Source organism: Dendropsophus ebraccatus, chromosome 10 (genome assembly GCF_027789765.1).
Source record: "Dendropsophus ebraccatus isolate aDenEbr1 chromosome 10, aDenEbr1.pat, whole genome shotgun sequence".
In the NCBI taxonomy this organism is placed as follows: Eukaryota; Metazoa; Chordata; class Amphibia; order Anura; family Hylidae; genus Dendropsophus; species Dendropsophus ebraccatus.
Window position 1 is genome coordinate 60,786,753 of NC_091463.1, and position 23,093 is coordinate 60,809,845.

The following is a 23,093-nucleotide window of genomic DNA, read 5'->3' on the forward strand; positions in this document are numbered from 1 at the left end:
TTTATCCAACTTCAGCAGCCACCGCTAATCAAATGCAGAACGATCGGGTTCGGATGGACTTGAGCATGCTCGAGGTTCGCTTATTTCTAGTGCTGGCCTTGATGAATTTTGCACAATTTTTGTGACTCCAGTACTTCTGCACAATAAAATTGCACATGATAAACCTGACTAAAAAAGTTGCTAACTCCAGGGGCATCGTAGTAGGTACGTAACAGCACTATAGATCTGCATGTACAGGAAACAATATGGAAGGGATTTAGATTTGGTGACCTCTGCAAAATAGATAGGACCACATGTATAAGTGGTTGTCACCCAGTGCATACCTGGACAATGGACTGTTTTCTCACCCCACTTATAATGACAATGTATGATGTCACTCCCAGGTTCCTGAATGATGAGGTGAAATTTTTATTAAAACCAGCACAAACAAAGTGATAATCAGCCAGTTCTGTTGATGCTTTCATCTTGCAGTGTGTTTCAGTCTGGTTGCCATTGACAATGCCATTTTTTTCTGTATTTAGAAGGATGTGGAGTACCATTGTAGTTTACTGAAGGAAAGGCTTCCATGTGGTATTGTGTCTTTATTTATTTTCATATTGTTTTGATATTATGCAATGTAAGTCAGTATGTAGCTCTGACGTAAGTAGATAGTGATTCTCATATAAAGGGTAGAAGTAATTTCTCGTAGATAAAGTATCCGGTAACAAACTGAGGGACTTTTTTTATTTTGTAGAGAACCCTTCAATTTTACCTAGCTAAGGCTAGTTTACCACTTTGTTTTCTGCCCCATGTAAGGCTATAAGTTCACAACCTGTCAGAAAAGCCTGACTGGTTGTCAAAAGTGCCATTCACTTGAATGGACAGAATGTAGCCTAATGGTGATTACATTCTGTCCGTTTTCCTGATGTATTCACTGTATGGGCAGACCTCAAAATTATTGCTAATGAATATGACTAATGCAGCATATATAGTCTACAAACTCACAGAACATAGTCATTATTAGATTAAAGCGAATGTAGCACTAGATACATCGCTTTGTTTTTTACATGAATCGCCTGGTGCTAACCCCCAGTGTGACTATCTCCCCTCTGACGCAGTTCCATTGATTCTAATTGAGTCGTGTCACAGAGGGGATGGGATTTCACACTGGGGGCCAGCGGGCCCATCCCCAGTGCTTCACGCCGAACTGGTGCTCGAGAATAGACCAGCACTGTGGTTGGGAACCAGCCAGTGGTCAAAAAAAAAAAGCACCGCAGTGCCAACATCCCTGCACCAGCCTGTTCATATAAAAAACACAAAGTGATGTGCCTAGTAGTGCATGAACGTTAAGCTCGGTGCATTCAAGTCAAAAGCGTGTCGGCAACACATTAAGCAATATATTGGCATCCTTTTATTCACAGGTGCATAGCCTAATGTAGGACTAAGGATAAGGTACGAATGTGGCCTGTGTCCTTTGATGGTGCGTGACCATAGCCCAAACCTGGATCTCTCTTCTTCACTTGTCTTACGCTATACCAGGAGATGACACTTGTCTTACGCTATACCAGGAGATGACATAGTGTGAAAATTGTAGCAAAAAAACACCATTTGTGACCACAGCCTAAATGCAATCGTTGACTTAGAGGCCATAAGGATATGTTCACACATGCCAGATTTATTGCATTGGATTAATACATATGAATGGGATGAATTCTTCAGCATGCCCACAGATTGCACCAGACCCTGTTCAGATGACTTAGCGGATACAGAATTTCTTCAATAATTATGGCTTATGTGACTATACCCTATGACTGCAGTGAATTACTGTACTGTTTCACTTTACCTCTTCTTAGCCTCATCCATTTTCATTCAGACGCCACAGTGACATGTAGCCATTTTAGGTCTGTTCTGTTACTTCCTACCTTGACTGATAGATGCTGCAATATGCAACTAATTTTGTAGTCTGTATGTGCAAATCTGATCCTCTTAACAAGAACATTCTGACTGTTAAGGAAATTATACGGATTCACAGCCAAGAATCGATATTCTGCTTCACTTACTCAGGAGCAAGGTCACCAAATACAATTAATGCGAGTTTGTAAAACAGCTTCTGTTCAGGATGTTAAGGAAATGAAGTGTTGGGAAATGTGACGCTCACCAAATAAAACAATGACACAGATCATGGCTGGACTGGTTTTATTAGAAGTGCACCGAACCAAGAAGTCATTTTATTTATATTCTCTTCTAGGGCTAAACATGGACACCCCCTCATACCCAGTGGGCTTGGCCAGTTACAGGGGCATAATAATTATACAGCAGTAGAATTTGGGAGCAGCTCAATGCCATATGTCAGTAATAGGATGTAATCTTAGCATCATGTCACATTATCAGACTTCTGCCCTTCTATAGCGTTCCCAGTCCATGTTTACTCCTATGAGGAGCAGGAATAATTCAAAGGGGTTGTTTGGGATAAATGCTTAAAAGTAAATCATTTTCAGGGAGGAACATAAGAAACAAGCGCTACTTACCTCTCCCGGTGCCTCCACAGCAGCATGTTAACGGCTCTGAGACCTATTTCTCCCCTGGGTTTTGATGTTGTCATGACTTTGGGTGGTAAGGCACGAAAAAAGAGTGAAGTAGAGCTTGTTTAATACCTTCCTCCTGGAAAATTATGATTTTTGCTGGATTTCCCCTTTAATTAGCCATGCTGCCAGGACCACGTGGGACAAGACAGTAATGTATACTTACCTATCCCGCTCCACTGCAGCTGAAGATTCCTGGGCCAACCACTCTGCAGCTCTGTCAGCGTTCTGATGATGTGCTGAGTCTCTGCCCACCATTTTTTTTTATTTTTTTAACAATAAGCTACATTGCTAAAACAAAAAACACAAAGTTACAGTTCGAGGAATGTGGGGAAGGGAAAAAAATGCTGCTGTTAAAAAAACAAACAAAAAACTATGGAACAGAGAACAATATTTCATTAAAGATGTAATGAGCAAAATTGTGATTTAGTACAAAATACCTCATGTGCATACATTACCAAAAAACATAAACGGCATCCATGACCGTAACAAGTAGACATGCACTAACCTGCCAATCATACGGGTTTGTGCCAACCCAAACTTTTGGCAGGTTCGTTAATCTCTAATAACCCCAAAAATGGAGCAAATGTATTGTGAAAAATTTTGTATCCACACTACATAAAAAAAAAAAAAATTCTTTAGCATAAAACACCATCAAAGAAAGGGCCCTATTACACCAAACTATTATCGGACGTACTAGGCCGAATACCAACCTTTCTGGGCCATAAACAGTTTGGTGTAATACTGCCTCTTTTAAGACCACAATCAGCGGATATGTATCATATCAGCTAATCGTAGTCTTATAACAGGTTGAATAATTTCAATAACGACAGTCTGCTGCCCGTTGCTCCGCCCAATAGGAGCAGCAGCCTGCCAATCTCTTGAATGGGCAGGTTAGGAGATCTAAAGATGTCTGTAAGTGTAATAGCACAGACACAGAGTGCTGATCTGACAGGCCGGCACTTGCTTCCTCCTTTACATTACTACATGTAAAACAAAGTGTTATGGGTGTTCCATAAAAAAAAGGAAAATTTCAGTTTGTCATTAAGGGGTTAATTTTATGCAGTCTAACAGATAATTACCTTAAGGCAGAAAATACAGGCAATTTCTTCCAAAGTTATCTCCTCGCCTAGATGGCTGTTTGCATTAAAGCCATTAAGGGCTTTTTTTTTTTCTAATGCCTAGTCACACCAATTTGTCTTCAAACCCGTAAATCAAATACTAGAGAAGACTGAAAGAAATTGTGATAAAAAAAAAAAAAAAAATCTAAAACCTGGCTGAGTTTAACTACAGTGCTGGTCCGTGACCCCTCCGATGTCTGCCGGCAGACTAATTGCAGCGCTGCCTTTGTTATGTTTGTAATCATTCTGATGCAGTCATTAGTCAGCCAGATAAAAGTGGAACAAGAGAAGTTTCTGTAGCCGAGGGAATAAACCTGCAGTAGTTTATCTCAATCAGTTTTCTGAAAATTATACTAATATATATATATATATATATATATATATATACACACATACATTGTAATGCCAGACTTAAGGCCCTATTACACCAAGCAATTATCGGCCTTACTTGGCCGATAATCACTTGGTGTAATAAGACTTGTTGGCTTCTCATGCCTATAATTTGATAACAGACTGGAGTTATCAGACTTTAAACTGATCGGAAAAAGTAACCTTAAAAGCCTATGGGGTGCACACCTGGGCTGAAAGCCCAGCAAAGTTCATCCTATGTGGTTAGCAACACTTCTTGGGCTACTTGTAACTTTAATTGATTTCTAAAGTTGAGAGTCCATTTACACAGAAGGATTATCTGCCAAAGGTGTAAGGTGTACAGGGCTCCTCTGACTGTCCACCAATAGAGATGAGCGAACCTGGAGCATGCTCGAGTCCATCCGAACCCGAATTTTCTGTATTTAATTAGCGGCGCCGGTGGCTGCTGAAGTTGGATAAAGCCCTAAGGCTATGTGGAAAACATGGATATAGTCATTTGTTGCATCCATGTTTTTCAGACAACCTTAGAGCTTTATCCAAGTTCAGCAGCCCCCGCTAATTAAATGCTGAACGTTCAGATTCGAACCCGAACCCGGTTCGCTCATCTCTAACCACCAACAGTTAATGTCTGTGGAGATAGGATTTGGATGTGATTGGGGGGGGGGGGGATATTACACTCTGAAGTGTAATATCTCAGCGTGGAGGTTTCAGTTATCAAAACAAAGAGATGCACAGATTCAGGATGAGAAGCCCTATACAGCCATAGCCTTAGTTTACACACTAAGAACCATCTGACAGCCATATTTAGGTACTGGCTGATCTGAAGAAGTATTCCTCTGCCTCGTATAGTACTGTGCTATAGTACAGAAAACAGTATTTGTAATCCATCTGTGTCTTTTTCCATATCTTGGAGGAGGTCACAATTTCACAGCATTGTGGCATAACAAAACGGCAATATTAAAAGTGCTAACATCCCAGCTTTTCACTTCAAACAATGACCTTCCAGGTTGCTAAGCAACATCAAACCTACTCAGCTAAAAATATGATTGAGTAAAATGGCTGAAAAAACATTACATTCACTGTTTGGCAAGGTAGACCTGTCATTAGTGTTGCTGTAATTCAGCAATACAGGGGCTGCCGCTATAGAGTCTGGTCGTATCAAAGCCCATACATTATCGCACCCCCCCCCTGCAGCACCTGTCTTTTCTCTGTCAGTAAAAGGCTCCGGCTATTGGTCCCATCCAATATACAACAAAGGTAGCTAAGCTAAGCAATCCTATACTGGTCAGCAGTCTCCCATTGTGCCAGCTGGGGTAATGCTAGGGTTACATGGCAGCTTAGGTAACATAGGTGTAATGGCACTACACAAAGGATGTGATGCCTAGTAAAGTGGCGCAAAAAAAAAAAAAAAAAAAAAGGACAAGCTGTAACACGGTCCGCATTTTGCAGCACGGATCACTATGGTAATGAAGCGTCAATGTAGCAATACAGATGCACATTCGTAGTGCGGGCTGCGGCGGTGGGTCCGTGGTCACGGGCTGCACTATGAATGTGTGAATGTAGCCTCAGTTAGTATGGCATTATGAATTGTATTGTGGCACGGCTATACTTACTTTTGGCTTACTGGGTAATACAGAGCTTATGTCCCTTTGTTGTATCATCATAAGCAACAGATGTTGATAAAATTATAACCTCACTAACCCCTGATAAACTGTGTCTTATACCCCCATATTTATGGTGTGTCCACTTAGGTACTATTAAACTATATATAACTGTTTGCAGTCCTGGACATAGACAATAGTAATGATTGAAACCCCCAGATTAGAGGGTACACTACCGTTCAAAAGTTTGGGGTCGCATTGAAATGTCCTTATTTTTGAAGGAAAAGCACTGTACTTTTCAATGAAGATAACTTTAAACTAGTCCTAACTTTAAAGAAATACACTCTATACATTGCTAATATGGTAAATGACTATTCTAGCTGCAAATGTCTGGTTTTTGGTGCAATAGCTACATAGGTGTATAGAGGCCCATTTCCAGCTACTATCACTCCAGTGTTTTAATGGTACAATGTGTTTGTTCATTGGCTCAGAAGGCTAATTGATGATTAGAAAACCCTTGTGCAATCATGTTCACACATCTGAAAACAGTCTAGCTCGTTACAGAAGCTACAAAACTGACCTTCCTTTGAGCAGATTGTGTTTCTGGAGCATCACATTTGTGGGGTCAATTAAATGCTCAAAATGGCCAGAAAAAGAGAACTTTCATCTGAAACTCGACAGTCTATTCTTGTTCTTAGAAATGAAGGCTATTCCATGTGAGAAATTGCTAAGGAATTGAAGATTTCCTACAACGGTGTGTACTACTCCCTTCAGAGGACAGCACAAACAGGCTCTAACCAGAGTAGAAAAAGAAGTGGGAGGCTGCGTTGCACAACTAAGCAAGAAGATAGGCACATTAGAGTCTCTAGTTTGAGAAACAGACGCCTCACAGGTCCCCAACTGGCATCTTCATTAAATAGTACCCGCAAAACACCACTGTCAACATCTACAGTGAAGAGGCGGCTTCGGGATTTTGGGCTTCAGGGCAGAGTGGCAAAGAAAAAGCCATATCTGAGACTGGCCAATAAAAGACAAAGATTAAGATGGGCAAAAGAACACAGACATTGGACAGAGGAAGACTGGAAAAAAGTGTTGTGGACGGATGAATCCAAGTTTGAGGTGTTTGGATCACAAAGAAGAACGTTTGTGAGACGCAGAACAAATGAAGAGATGCTGGAAGAATGCCTGACGCCATCTGTTAAGCATGGTGGAGGTAATGTGATGGTCTGGGGTTGCTTTGGTGCTGGTAAGGTGGGAGATTTATACAGGGTAAAAGGGATTCTGAATAAGGAAGGCTATCACTCAATTTTGCAACGCCATGCCATACCCAGTGGACAGCGCTTGATTGGAGCCAATTTCATCCTACAACAGGACAATGACCCTAAACACACCTCCAAATTGTGCAAGAACTATTTATAGCAGAAGCAGGCAGCTGGTATTCTATCGGTAATGGAGTGGCCAGCGCAGTCACCAGATCTGAACCCCATTGAGCTGTTGTGGGAGCAGCTTGACCGTATGGTACGCCAGAAGTGCCCATCCAACCAATCCAACTTGTGGGAGCTGCTTCTAGAAGCGTGGGGTGCAATTTCTCCAGCTTACCTCAACAGATTAACAGCTAGAATGCCAAAGGTGTGCAATGCTGGAATTGCTGCAAAAGGAGGATTCTTTGACAAAAGCAAAGTTTTGGGTGACCCCAAACTTTTGAACGGTAGTGTATGTTATGACCAAATGTATGTGGCGATTTTTAAAAGGGTTATCTGGGTAACAAAAACAATATTCTAAACAATCACCCTTCCCAATACCAACATATGTCTAATATACCTGTATAACCTATCTTGCACCCTATTCCCTGTTTATTCCTCATCCTTATCCACTCTGGAGGTCTACAATCCTCTACTCTGGGTTCACACTCAGCTCCCTCTTCCCCCCTCCCTTTTTAGACACAGGACATGTGATCTATCTGGGGGCTGGGTAACCCGACCCCAGGAGACATCATCTCCATGCACCTGTGCTACTTCCATACACTTACATGTGTCCCTGAGCTTAGGTTTCTGTATTATGAAAAGTTATAGTTCTATCTCTGCTTGCTGTCAATGAATGCAGCCATATGTACCTGTCTGTTTCTCAGTTCTGCATATTGTAAGTGTTATTGATGTTATAAGAGTCTGGATGGAACTAGAATATTTTCATTCACAGTCAGAGAGCTAAACCTAAAATACACCCCCCACCCTCAGTAAACAGATGCCTATTATGCAGCACATAGCTACACCCTGTGCGTGTCAGCTCTGCTACATCATCAGCCTGTATGGGATACATATTGGGGTGATGTGATGCAAAATCAGTGAAAAAAAACAGTCTTGTGTTTACTGTGCAATAATGACAGCAGTGGGCAGGAAAGAAAGCTAAGGGGGTGAGTATGCAAACGGACCAATCAGGGAAATGCATGATGGGAAATGTAGTTTCCAATCTTGGTTACCAATCGGCTTTTAGAAAAACTTGTAACTCTGGAATGGCAGCAGCTAGAAAGACAGGAGAGGACTCAAAATACTCAATTCTTGGGTGGATAACCCCTTTAACATTTAAAATTAGGTTTAGATTTGTGATACGCATCTCTGTCCATGAGAGCAACTGTACAGAGCAGAAGCAAATCCCCAAGGAAAACTGTTCCTTCTCTGGATAGTTTCTGTCTCAGACAGAGGTGGCAGCAGAGAGCACTGTGTGAGACTGGGAAGAAAACACCACTTCCTGAAGGACATACAGCAGTTGATAAGTACTGGAATACATTAGAATTTTTAAATAGAAATAAATTACAATTTTTTGCTTGATCAGTGACCAAAAATGTCTGTCCTTCCAACTGCTGAGTCTCACTGTATTTCTATTAAATGCAACTTCAACTACACCTTATGGGGGGGGGGGGGGGTTACTTCCCATCAGCTCTTTCAAGCCAGAGACAGTGGACAGCAATATAACACTGCATCTCAAAGGATGCACAGGTGTATATGCACAGAGTAGACTGCACAGACAGACAATGCGAGTCTGTTTTTTGGGGCAGCGTTGGCAGCTTTTAATACAGCCAACTGTCTTTTTTTTTTTTCTTGTATGTTCATGTGAGTCAGGGGAATTTTAGAACTCTATATTACCACACTCCTGCTCCCTAAGGAAGGGGAGAAATTACCTCTACAGAGGAGAGCAGAACTTACTGGGAAAGGGTCTGAGAAACACCAGGGAGGATCTGACAGATGTCAGTATAAGGCTGCAGCTCCCCGGTGCACCAGTCTAACGTACATATTAATTAAACTGAATATTTAGCAAAAACTAAGTTGAGGATGATAAGAAAATTCCCTTTATTCTCAACATCCTGTGCTCTACGGGGACATAACAGCAGGTTACAGTCTTCCAACTTGCTGTTAGTTTACTTTTAAATACATAAAGCACTTATGTACTGGTCCTTTAAATGGATTTAACTTGACAGATCCATGCTTCATATGAATGGTCATTCACATGGCTGGGGACTAGAGCTGGACTTCCAGCACTTAGTTAAAAGGGGAAGTCCAGTGTCACCCATTTTTTTCTTTTTTTTTTCCAGAAGAGCTGGAGGAGGTGGCTGCACATAACATGCACCTACCTCCCCAGCTGAGCAGGGCTGACACATCACGACCAGGAAGCGGCTGGGGGACCACGGACCCCAGCACTGGAGCCAAGGAGGAAGATGCATGTTGTTGTGTGTAGAGATGATTGACCAGCGGAAAATCTTAGGTTCTATAGAACTCGAACTTTGTTCAGCCTTCCGCATTTGATTCCTGATGCCTTCCTGAACCGTGGGGAAGGAGGAGACAGCCCCGGTACCGCCTGGAATTCCGGGATTCAGCCTAGGTAATAGGCTGAATCCCATAATTCCAGGCTGTACCCGGGCTGTCTCCTCCTTCCCCATGGACTGGGAAGGCATCGGGAATCAGATGCGGAAGGTTTGACAAGGTTCAAGTTCTATAGAACCTAAGATTTTCCGCTGTTTGATCATCTCTAGTTATGTGAAGCCACCTCCTCCCCGGTTCTTTTGAGGGGGGAAATTTTTTTTATATATATTATATATATATATATATATATATATATTATATATATATATATATATATATATATATATATATATATATATATATATATATATATATATATATATATATATATATATATATATATATATATATATATATATATATATATAAACACCAGACTTCTCCTTTAATCACCGTAACGAAGAACCCCTTCAAATTTTCGCTAATCATTTTAAATAGATCAGCAGAGCCGAAGAATGATTTGCATCTATAGTACTTACCAAAATGATGGGTCATGGTATGCATCCACTGTAATAGGCGGTAACATGGCTCATAACAAGACACTTAACCTAGCTTGTTTATAGAGTAATTGCCATTAACATTGCAGGTCACAAACATTTAACAAGTAAAAACATGGCAACGGTGAAATAAAAATTTATGTTGTCTGAGGTAAAAACACTATACAAATACATACTCAGGTGCAAGAGGATAACTTACATGTGGTTACGTCCATTCATTGTTCGGTAAGCTTTACACAGCATCAGGTGCAGTACATTAAATAGGTGCAATATGGAATTTAAATTACATTGTCAGTTCATACGATACTTAAAAAGTCCCATCTCCTCCGGGCCTGAATCCCTTCATAGAGATAACACAAAAGGGGCTTTTGTATGAAATGTCCGCTACCGCAATAAGTGGCTACAAGTTACGTCAGTTTCATATTTCTAAGAACAAAAATACTATATAAAATAAATGAATGTAAAACTTAGGGGTGACTACTATAAACATACTAACACCTGTATACAGTAAACGGCACTAAGGAAACTCTCCACTGTAACAGCTGATACGCACGTGAATGCACGGCCTGTAAACAATATTCAATAGTAACATTCATATCTACAAATCCTGCATATCGGGAGGAAAACGGAATGGCTTCCAGCATTGGCTCCTGATCTGGTTTCCTTGTGTAGCAGGGAAATTGTTTATTTACAAAACATAAAGAACCCTGAAGAGAATTGCACTGATGCCTTGGTGCCCGCTATGGGATTTCTTCATTACACAGATGTTGGAGGGCACCGGGCAGACTGTTAGTACATGCCTCCATGCTGGACTGGTTGCCCATCAGACAGCCGTGTGTACAGGAGTTGCAGAATGTGAAGGGGAAGATCCTCGGTCAGATGAAGAGGACACAGACCTGGTTGTCGCTTCACGCTGAAGTTCTTCCACTTTTTTCTGTAGTTCTGCTCGAATAGCCAAGAGATCCTTAAGGTTTTGATGAATGGGCATCTAAGAAAACAAAGTGGACCATTGATATTGACCATTAGGAAACATTTTTACTGAAAAAACATCTTTATTGAGCCTAGGCATCAGTGATCACACTAAATACTGTCTGGGGTAGTGCTTGCTGTGCTCAACACAATATGGCTATGGTCATTAAAGAAGAAGTCCGGCCGTAAGTATAAGGATGGCAGGGGCAGGGGAGAGGATAACAAGCAGTCCTTACTCACTTCTTCCCGTGCCCACGTTGCATCCTCCCCCGAGTTCTGATGAGGGGGAAAATGACTGTCCCGGCTGATGTCCCTCAGCCAATCATTGACTGGAGCACCATCCCACCCTAGTCACTGATTGGCTGAGCAGCCTGTCCATCAACGGCATTGTGATGTTGGCTCAGGTGGATATCCCGGATCAATGATCCATCGCTGCAGAGGCACAGGAAGAAGTGAGTTGGAGAGGTTTGTTATTTTCCACACTGCCCCTGCATTGGGGAAAAAAACATCCTGTGGCTGGACTTCTCCTTTAAAAGCTGGTTATCTACATAGACTCTGTATCATTAGCATAAGGTGTTTGTCTATCCTCTATGCTTGCATACATTCCTGCTCTCATGCACAGAATTCCTGTTGACCATATTATAATATGGAGATAATAACCTCCATCCAAGACTCTTTGCCTGCCAAGGACATCTTTGGAGCTCTATCTTCTCTCTTTACCAGCCTTTTGGGTCCAACCTTGACAGTTCCTCAGCTGACCAACAGGAAAATGCTGCCCCAAGCAAGGTAGCTCCCAGACTATACCCAGGACCATTGTAATTCTCAATGATCCTGATTAGAGCTTTTATTCAATAGAATTTAGTGATTAATTTAGAGATTTGATATTTACTCTTCTATGGGATCCTAGTGCATATAACAATGAACAACAATAGCCTCTCAACTTTTCCTACTGGTATCCAGTAACCTTGATACCAACTTCAAGGGTAACAATATGCTGACTCCAGGACCTGCCAAACTGTTTGGGTTCAGGAATGTTCTCTGAACCCAGGTATGCAGCATTTGATTACCGATGGCCGAGGAAGTTGGATGCAGCCTTAAGGATGCCAGAAAGACTTGGATACAGCTGTACCCATGATTTCCAGGACTCCATCCAACTTCTTCAGTCACCGGGAGTCAAATGCTGAGCGTTCAGGTTTGGACAATATCCGCTTAACACTAGTCCAGACATCCGAGATCATAAAAGCAGACTGATCTATGAGACCCTACAGAAAGATCCCAACCACACAAATATGACTACCTGCTGGTCTCCTCGGATTTCATTGCTTCTTAGTGGATGCATACTTCATACACACGTTCTACAGTCACTCTACTTGACTTCTCCATGTACAGCCAGTCCACAGTTAATATAAGCTTATGGGCCCGATGCACTGTGCCCTAAATGCCCCCCTGTTCCCATACTGCTTTTTATAAACAGAACAGAAGCTGATGGGTCATGAGGTTAAAATGGCTAGGTTTCTCTCATGCATTCTGATGTCACAAAGACAAATATATTTCAATTAAAAAAAAAAAAAATTGTCCAAGATGTGTGTGGATTATTATATACATATCTCTCTGAAAATGGTCAAATCATTAGCACAATTAACAATATTCTGTGCCATTTACTGTTACATCAATTAGGGTCATATTTAACCAAAAATGGTTTGTTTTTGGTTGTAAATAAACAGCAAACACAGTATCCCTTATACATCATCTTCACAGACACTCTTTCCTATGCGCAGCTTTCATCTGCTTTTCAGACGCTGCAGGTTTTACTCCAAACCCCATAAAAATCAGTAAATCAAAAAGCCGCCTGGTTCAGCCATAGAGCCGTCTGCAATCTGCTGATTAGAATACATCTGCAATAACATGGTAGCTGCAGAGCTCCACGGCCTCACACATGCTTCTAGTAACATGGAAACACGTGGAAGTGTTACACAATATCTACACTCAAACAACCGAGCAGATAGTCAGAAAACATACAGGCCCTTCATGCAGGGAGATTATCACAGTAATATAGTTGATATGGTTGGAAAAAAAAAAGGCAAGAGTCCACCAAGATCAGCCTCTAATCCTACTGTGTTGATCCAGAGGAAGGCACTGCAGATCTCCTGATCTAAGCAGGTGCTGTGCGGCTGACAATGATGTCTGGTGATCGTTCAAGCGCAGCTGGCTGCACAATCACTGAACCTTCTAAAAGGCTCATTAGACATAGGTCAAGCTGCTAGATGAGCACTCTCGTATGGTCCAAGGGTCTGCCTGGTTATAAAGGGCCTACTTTATATATTTGAGTTTGGTTCCACCATGACTGTTCCCCAGTGCCCAAAGCATAGTTAGGTGAATTTGGTCTGAAACAACTTAATGGGGTACCGGCGCTGATAGTTTTTACATTTACCATCCCTCTGAGCCTGTCTCCGTTTGAATATCCCGCTGTTTTCAGGTCCCTGAAGCTCCAGTTTGTGTCTTCATTTTTTCTTTACTTCCTAATTTGGGCTTTCCCATGATGCACTTTGTCTCCTGTGATGTCTAACTGACTCTGTAAAACTGTTAGATGGCTTACAGCTTGCTCAGCCAATCAGAGCTGAGCAACCTGAGTCATCTGACAAAGGGAGGCTGGCTTAACAGGGCTTAGACCCGCCTCCCTCTTAATGATGTAATTGTTACAAAATGGCTGCCACAGAGCAGCGAGGGTTCAATAGTCATTAGGTAAGAATGAGTTTACCTCACTTCCTGGATGGAGGTGGAGGGGGAAAAGATAGGGAAGAGGGGCAGATAGGTGATTGAAGCATATTACAAAGTTATATAACTTTGTAATGTGTTTCAATTACTGGGAAAAAGCTTTTCGCTGGAGTACCCCTTTAAGTTTTCAAGGAGCCCTGACCTTCACCTTTGGGTTGAAACAGAATGGAGATTACAAGCGTGGCCTTCTCACCCTGTGCAAGTGCCTGCCCTTACAAGCTTACCGACCGCCAAATCCAGGTTCTGTTTGGGAAATGACAACAATCAGGTTTAAGTATGGAGGTCTCATGGTAATTGTTTCAATCCTGGTGAAGCCTGCCCAGGTCTTGTTAGGCAATGCTTCAATGAAAAGCGGACAGCACATGGATAGTGCATCTGTAGGTCATCTGTTAAACATAGATCCATCTTCTTCTACTGGAGCTTCTGTTACGCAAAACGGACTGTATAAGTGCAGGTCCTTTGCAGAACAAATCAGCAGTCGAAAACGGATCCGTTCTCAAAACAGATGTGTGGTTGACCCCATTGAGGTCAAAGGGTTGTTTTTCTGCCCCAAAATCATCCTGATTCAAGGACAGAAAACGAGGCCTTACAGCTCACTGATATATAGAGGATATCCTGCAGCCACATGCGTTTCCTCTCTTGGCAGGACGTCCAGCTGCCATTTGTCACCAGGATAATGCTCACCACACACTCCAAGGGTTTCCCAGGAAGGTCTGCACCAGACTATTATCCTTCTGTGGCTGCCTGCTCACCAGATTTATCACCAATTAAGCATTTATGGCACACCAGATTTAGCAACCTACAGGTGACCTGCGATTCAGAAAGCATAGCAGTTTGCCACGCATTATTCCAATAATGTGACTTCTCAGGTCTCTGCTTTTTATGCTGCTGCTGGAGTCTAGACGATAAGTCACTACTCTGCAAAAGTTCCGGAGCTATTGGTTGTAACAATCTACGAGTGTCTTGCAGAATGTCATATGTAGCTTGTATGCCTCCATGCCCCACCGTATCTCAGCTTGTATCCGGGAGCCCAACAGGTTACTAGAGCCTTCTTTAAGCTGTAGATTTTTTTTTCCCCAATAAACATATCCTTTCACTAACATTGTGATCACTTACATATATCCTCATTCCCAAAGTTTCATTTCATTCCAACAACCCATTATTTTTTTGTCAATAAGTACGTAAATCATAGTCATTTGTAGCAATTTTGTCAGACAATATTGGGAAGGGGGAGGGGGGGGCCGCAAACATTTTTATATAAACAGCAAAAAATCTAGGGCCAATGATAAAAGGCTCCATGTGTAGACTCCAGAGAATGGGGGCAGGAGATACGTTCTGCAAGGTCTTCTGCACAAAGGCTACTCCTATTTACAAAGTGAGTGTCTGGCTGTATAATGTACGGAGCATTATTCACTCAAGGACACGCATTACCTTGAAAACCGTTAAGTGATGAATCTATTTGTTCCCGCTGAATGAGTCTGTTATTTTTATCTTCTGTTGCAATAGGGAGTCTTGATAGAAAAGCAAAATGTGTTTTAATGCCACTGTGTGATCTCCGTCAAATCAAGCCACCATTTATTCCCATTTATCTGCAAAAACACATTTCCTTCAAGACTCCCTTTTTCCTGCCGTTCCATTTTCTCCCTTGTTTGTCTTCATCTAGAAGTAAAATGCTATCTGACTGGGTATAGACAAGAAAGCCCTGACAATTAAATGTACTTGCGGGGAGAGGTGTTATTTAGCCATCAGTGAGGTTTCTCAGTGGTGACAATTAGCATTGCGCTGCAGTCATCTACACATCGGCCACTCAGAAATCTGTGGTCTTTTTAGTAACTTTGAACCTAAACAATAAGTCTGAACTGCAATTATTCATATTATAAAAGGTTAGTCATAAAATTATACTTGTCTTGCGTCTGCTGGATCATGTCAGGCTGCTTAAATAATGCCTCGTCACTTTAGAATTGTAGTTAAAAAAAAAATAATAATGTAAAACCAGTTTTCATGGAACACACAAAATGGTATAGAGGCCATAATATGCTAAGGTGTCCAATACAAGAGAACCTCCGAGTCAGAGTACATGTTAAGCTGGTTGCAGGCAAGTTAAAGCATAACTGTCATTTAAACGTAATTTTTCAGGAGTCAATAATCATCAATAGTACAGTAGTAATAGCAATTTTAAAGAACTATGTAAGTGGTTTTATTAAGCAGAAGAGTTTCCTTCTGTACTTATAAAACTGTTTTCCTACCTCCCCCCCAACTTCAGATGAAGCAGGATTTGTGTGTTCATTATGTGGCTATGGAGAGGGGAGGGGCTAAGAGGAGTGAGCACGGAGCAGTCCTGCACAGCACAACACCCTGCAATCTTCTCTCAGCAAGCTCCCAGATAAGCACTGACCTTTCTGACCTCTGAATCCAGCGTTTTATGTGTGCAGACAGTCTGCAAACTGCACAAGCTGGCTCTGTCCTCTTCCTGTTCACTCATCCCCCTCGACCCCTCCCTTCTCCATAGGTACTAAAGTTTGAAGTCACAGAAACATTGCTATCGCTTTTATTTAACTCTTCTGTATTCAGGCCGTTGCCATGACAGCTTCCAAATGGCACAGAAAAAAAGTAGTTTAAAATAATAACAAAAATATTCCTAAAACTAAAAATGTTCATTCATGTCTAATTATACAAAAAAAAAAAAAAAAAAAAAAAAAAAAAAAGTACAATCCAGCCTAATAACTCTCTTGTATCATCAGAAGCAATTAGTAACAAGGAACAAAAAAACAAAAACAAAAACAAATAATCTCCTTCCAAATGGGAGATTTTCTTCCAGACATCCAAAAAGGATTTTCTAATCACAATTAGAGATGAGCGAACCTGCCAAAGTTCGGGTTCGTATGAACCTGAACTCTCGGCTTCTGACTGCCACTGTCTGCCCGTTCCGTGGAGAGGGTGGATACAGCCTGGGGACCGCCTGGAAAACTGGGACACAGCCTTTGGCTATGGCTGTATCCCAGTTTTCCAGGCGGTCCTCCGGCTGTATCCACCCTCTCCACGGAGCAGGCAGACCGCGGCAGTCAGAAGCCGAGAGTTCAGGTTCATACGAACCTGAACCTCGGCAGGTTCGCTCATCTGTAATCACAACATACTGACTGCCTATCCTCCTTGATAGGTCATCAATATCAGATAAACACCTGCCGATCAGCTGTGTTTGAAGCCACAATCGGCAGTGGCCATGCTGTGTTATGGCAGCTCAGCTCTCATTCACGTCAATGGCTACAACACAATTAACAGAGACTTCTGGTGCTGCCAATGTTCACATGCTGGAGTTCTGGCTCAGGCAAAGAGCTAATTGGCAGGTGCCAAATATTGGACCTCTACCTATCTTTAAAGAGGTATTCCAACTTAGAAATGTGGTACTGCTTAAAATGGGACTGGCAGTGGCGGGTGCAGGGCAGAGGGATGAAACATGAACAGTAACTTCGCCCTAAATGTAAAGTGGGCCATTAGCCTATATCAATGGTCTAATCTGCTCATACTTTGACAAGTTCTCTTTAAAGAATATGGATACCTTTACATGCAATGAAAATTGCAGCCTGCAGTTTCTCGATTGTCATGTTAAAATGCAAATTTATTATTAGAAAACCACTGTACTACTATGTGTGCTGACAATCAGTGTTGTTGACCCTTCTTAGGCCTTATTTACTTCACTATTTGTCCCTCCATGGCACGTACACGTCAGCAAACTGTCAAAAGCATTTGACACAGTTCCTCATGGACGTCTGATGGGTAAGTTAAGGTCTATGGGTTTGGAAAGTTTAGTCTGTAACTGGATTGAAAACTGGCTTAATAATCGTACCCAGAGAGTGGTGGTCAATGATTCCTACTCCGAATGATCCCCGTAATAAGTGGTGTACCCCAAGGGTCAGTACTGGGCCCCCTTCTGTTTAACTTGTTTATTAATGATATTGAGAATAGAATTAACAGCAATGTTTCTATCTTTGCAGATGATACCAAGCTTTGTAGTACAGTACAGTCTATGGAGGATGTGCAGATGTTACAGGATGACAGACTCACTGAGTGTTTGGGCGTCCACTTGGCAAATGAGGTTCAATGTGGATAAATGTAAAGTTATGCACCTGGGTACTAATAACCCACATGCATCATATGTCCTAGGGGGAGTTACTCTGGGAGAGTCACTGATGGAGAAGGATCTGGGTGTACTTGTAGATAATAGACTACAGAACAGCACACAATGTCAGTCAGCTGCTTCTAAGGCCAGCAGGCATGGACTCTCGGGACAGGGATATAATATTACCACTTTATAAAGCTTTGGTGCGTCCTCATCTGGAGTATGCTGTCCAGTTTTGGAATCCGATTCATAAAAAGGACGTTCTAGAGCTGGAGAGGGTACAAAGACGGGCAACTAAACTAATAAGGGGAATGGAGCATCTTAGTTATGAGGAGAGATTAAAAGAATTACATTTGTTTAGTCTGGAGAAGAGACGTTTAAGGGGAGATATGATTAATTTAAATATATAAATGGCCCCTCAAAAGGACAAGAGGGCACTGCCTCCGCCTAGGGAAAAAAGGTTTCATCTCTGGAGGCAACAAGTCTTCTTTACCATGAGTCACAGTCTAACCCAGGATCTGGTAACAGCAAAAACAGTAGAGGTCTTCAAAAAAGGCTTACGGAGAAAGATCAGAGCGGCACTCCGTGCAGGCTGGTGGTGCACAAGGAAAGGAGCGTAGTCCGAAAATAGTATATGAAATGGAAATCCCGGCACTCACCATATTCATCTCATAATTTTATTTGGTTCAAAACCGTAACAGTGTGAAACAGCAGAACGCGTTTCGGCTATATGCCTTTGTCAACTGCCGACAAAGGCATATAGCCGAAACGCGTTCTCCTGTTTCACACTGTTACGGTTTTGAACCAAATAAAATTATGAGATGAATATGGTGAGTGCCGTGATTTGGATATTCAAAAAAGGCTTAGACAAGTTCTTAGAACAAAATAACATAAATGCATACAGTATGTATAGAACCTATCATCATCTGCCCCCCTTCCCTAAATCCATCCCCTCCTTGGTTGAACTTGATGCACATGTGTCTTTCTTCAACCCTATTAAATATGTAACTATTTAAAATGGGATGCTGATGTATACAAGCACAGATAGGCATAGGCCCCATTGACTTCAATGGTTCAAATATAGTGAATACTAGTGGGTCGTTCCTGCATGTATACACCTTTCAATACAAAAGCATGCACAACATGTATAAATATGTACAGTATATATGTTCTGTAAATTAACAAATCATTATGTTTGGGCAGAAGAAGATAATGGGGCTGGGGTGAATGTCAATGCTTATATATGTTGGCATCCCACAATTGTGATGTGAATGCAGCCATAGGGATATCTGATGAATATTAATAAATCTTCTATGCATGTAGTGCCAGCCTTAATGGTGCCCAAACAGGCGCTGCACCCCACACCATGCTGCGCATACAGCTAACAATGCCGCAACAGCTGGGACTGGAGACAACTCCAACTCCGGCCACTAAACTTCTCAGATGCTGTGGTCAATAATGACAGTGGTATCCAAGTCGTCAGAGGAAAGGGGCTTCCAGCTGGCACCCTATTGCGGCTCCAGATGTAAAGTCTTGTCACTTCAACAGTCCCCCACCAATGCCAAAAAGTTCCCATGGCAGCCATCTGTACACTTCTTTTAAAATTATACATACAAAATGAACTAAAAAACAACTCTCCATGTGGACCAATCACAATCAGCCCCATCCAATTCATGAGAGGTACTCCAGGACGCACAAGATGAAATTTCTACAGATTACCTCTGCAAATTGAAAGCTGAAATGTTAAAGGTCGTCAGGGCTGGAAATGCTGCAAATGGAGGATTCTCTGCCTGACTAATGTCTGAAGCACTCATTTTTCCAAGCAGGATTTATTATTTCTCACCTTGTCATCGTCTTGATTATTTTTTCTATTCATTTTACAATTTTAAAAGTATGAGATTTCATTAAAATTGTAACATGTTCTGAGTGGTCACACCTCAACAGTAGTATAATACCTAGAGCGCGGCATAGACTTATACTGGTATATAAGATCTATATATAACCCCCGACATACTGAGTGCTGTCCAGGTCACAAACAACATGTGTCTGGACACATAGTAAGGGCATGTTCACACAGGCAAAGATCATGCAGAAAACATCACCTCAAAGCCAAAAAGGAATCCACCTAGCAGAGTTTGGTTCCGAATGACATGAATAGAAGCTTCAAATGTGAAACCATACAGAAAAGATGCAACATGGTTTTTAAAAAACCAAAGTCTTTTACCACATCTCCTATTGAAATGAGTGAAAGAGGTTTAATGGGAAAATCATCCAGCTTTGAAATACAAAGTTTAAAGCGAATGTACCATCAGATACATTCGCTTTAACATTTCCCCTAAATAGAACGGCGCCGATGCAGGGAATCCGGTTCCGTGGTCTGTTCTTTTAACTGCAGCGTGAAGCACTAGAGGCAGGCCGGCTCACCCCCTGTGAGAGGGAACCCCCTCCCCTCTATGACGCGGCTCCATTAAAATTAAAGCCTAATCCCGATCTCATCTTGTAGACTGTTTAAAATGTATTATCGGGCACACATCTTCCTGTGTAAACAGATGATGTGCGGCCAATAGCAAAGGGAAACAGAGCATGGATATTCATTTATCCTTGCTGTCAATTTCCAAATCACAAGCAGTGCATACTTATTTTCTGTGATCCAGCATCCAAGCAGACAGCGGGATGCTGGATCACACAGCAGCGCACTAAGTACACTATGTATGCACTGCTTGTGATCTGGAAATGAACAGCACAGATATATACATGTCTGTGCTGTCAGTTTCCATAGCTGCATGAGTACATGGGTGGGCTTTAATGGGGAAACAATGTGAATTTGCACCTACAGATTCTCAAATACAAAGCTTTCATGTTTTTAAATCTACATGTCCTGTGTGAAAGCACCCTGACAGAGCCATTGATGCAGAGAGTGGAGAGGCCGCACGTGCATGGGGAGGAGAGGCCGCACGTGCATGGGGAGGAGAGGCCGCACGTGCATGGGGAGGAGAGGCCGCACGTGCATGGGGAGGAGAGGCCGCACGTGCATGGGGAGGAGAGGCCGCACGTGCATGGGGAGGAGAGGCCGCACGTGCATGGGGAGGAGAGGCCGCACGTGCATGGGGAGGAGAGGCCGCACGTGCATGGGGAGGAGAGGCCGCACGTGCATGGGGAGGAGAGGCCGCACGTGCATGGGGAGGAGAGGCCGCACGTGCATGGGGAGGAGAGGCCGCACGTGCATGGGGAGGAGAGGCCGCACGTGCATGGGGAGGAGAGGCCGCACGTGCATGGGGAGGAGAGGCCGCACGTGCATGGGGAGGAGAGGCCGCACGTGCATGGGGAGGAGAGGCCGCACGTGCATGGGGAGGAGAGGCCGCACGTGCATGGGGAGGAGAGGCCGCACGTGCATGGGGAGGAGAGGCCGCACGTGCATGGGGAGGAGAGGCCGCACGTGCATGGGGAGGAGAGGCCGCACGTGCATGGGGAGGAGTGGCCGCACATGCATGGGGAGGAGTGGCCGCACATGCATGGGGAGGAGAGGCCGCACATACCGACCACAGCAGATCCCAGTTATCGCTCACAGAACATTCTAAAGCATTCAATGCAGCAACCTGGCAGTTTCTCAATGTTTCCTCTGTACTAGGTTTTATTATCTGTTATGTTACAGCTATTCAAAGAAACAAAACGAAGATCGCTGTGACTCGAGGGGGTAAACTACCCTACCGCACACTTAGCCATTTGTTAAAATGATTTGAAAGGGGGGGGGGGGGGGGGTCTCAACTCACAATGAAAACTTCTGACCTGTGCCATGTCAAAAGTTTTTCCTAAATAACAGGTACTGTACGCTTTAAGTTTGGTTCTGCAGTTGCCATGAGCATACAAGTTTGCCAAAGAAAAAAAAATAAATAAATAAATCACACAGCACATGGCTGGCTTCTGATCACACAACCAGGCACTATGAAAGCCATAACCGGATCATTACTGTCTAGCTGATATTTGTCTGTATATTTTGCTCTGGCATATCCCAGCTACAAAAGCTATACAAAATAAAGTTGCTATGGCTGGATTGGCCGACACCATTGTTAGGAAAACGGCTTTTTACGCTACTAAAAATAATATGCAGCGGCTTCTCAAGCAGGGTTTCCTGAAACCTTACAGTTACTCTGGATCTTGCCAGGGGTTCCCAGGGTTTTACCCAAAACTGAAGCAGATGAGGTTGATTCTCTTTTATGGCAGTAAGGTTGGAAATCACAGGTCTATACAACACAAATGCTCTGATCACTCATCAGGGCTTCTGCCGTAATGTCAGTTGCTAGCACAGCTTGCTGCATTGTATCTTCCCATGAAATCTAATGGAATTACCAATTAAAGCTCCAAACAGATCCCCCGGCAGTAATATAACATGGGGGAGATTTATCAAACATGGTGTAAAGTGAAACTGGCTCAGTTGCCCCTAGCAACCAATCAGATTCCACCTTTCTTTCCTCAAAGACTCTGTAATTTGATTGGTTGCTAGGGGCAACTGAGCTAGTTTCACTTTACACCATGTTTGATAAATCTCCCCCATGGTCTCTATTGTGTTAGATAGAATATAATGTATTGTTTCACACTGCTGTATTGTATTCTGAACTCGCAAAATTATCCTCTATCCACAGAACAGGGGATAACAAACTGATTGGTGGGGTTTGACTGCTGAGGCCCCCACTGATCACAAGAACAGAGGATGAATGGAACATGGTGTGTGGCCAGGCCTTAGTTCATTCACTATGGGGCTTCTGAACATTGCCAAGCTGCTTGTATTAACCAGGAGCATTGAGAATACCCCTTTAATATGCAATATTTCCTACACAGTGCTATTACATAGGACCAGAGCTTCTTTATAGAAATGTAAATTTTTATCCACAAAAATTATGAGGGTGGTGGGGGGTGAGTCTACTGCTACAGTCCAAAGCTGACCCAAGATCTATAAAGAATCAAGTCCTAACAGTGTGATCATCTGCATAGTGGAACTTGTCTACATACAAAGCAATTAAAAACTGGACACGTAGTTACAAACCTGAGGTCTGGTCCTCGGATTCCACCTAATGTAATAATTTACCCAGAGTTCCAAGTGGCTCAGACTGGCAACTGGATACAGCACATGGTGCTCATAATTCACATAGAAGGGGTTTGTAAACTCGTCCACATGGCTATTAATGTACGACCATAAGGATATTGTCTTTGTCTGCACCTCCTAGATCAGAA

General features: G+C 42.6%; 1 protein-coding gene across 3 annotated transcripts in view; it reads right to left on the reverse strand.

The window, feature by feature from the left end:
* Window positions 1–10,123: 10,123 nt before the first annotated feature.
* The window catches only part of MTMR1 (myotubularin related protein 1), a 48,711-nt gene continuing 35,741 nt past the window's right edge, over window positions 10,124–23,093 (reverse strand). For all 3 annotated transcript variants that reach the window (XM_069943010.1, XM_069943009.1, XM_069943011.1), the window contains 2 exons: window positions 22,906–23,082; window positions 10,124–10,991 (listed from right to left, as the gene is read on the reverse strand). In XM_069943010.1, the coding sequence (XP_069799111.1) occupies window positions 10,827–10,991; window positions 22,906–23,082 (342 nt within the window). In that variant the 3' untranslated portion in view covers window positions 10,124–10,826. The remainder of the gene's footprint in view (window positions 10,992–22,905; window positions 23,083–23,093) is intronic.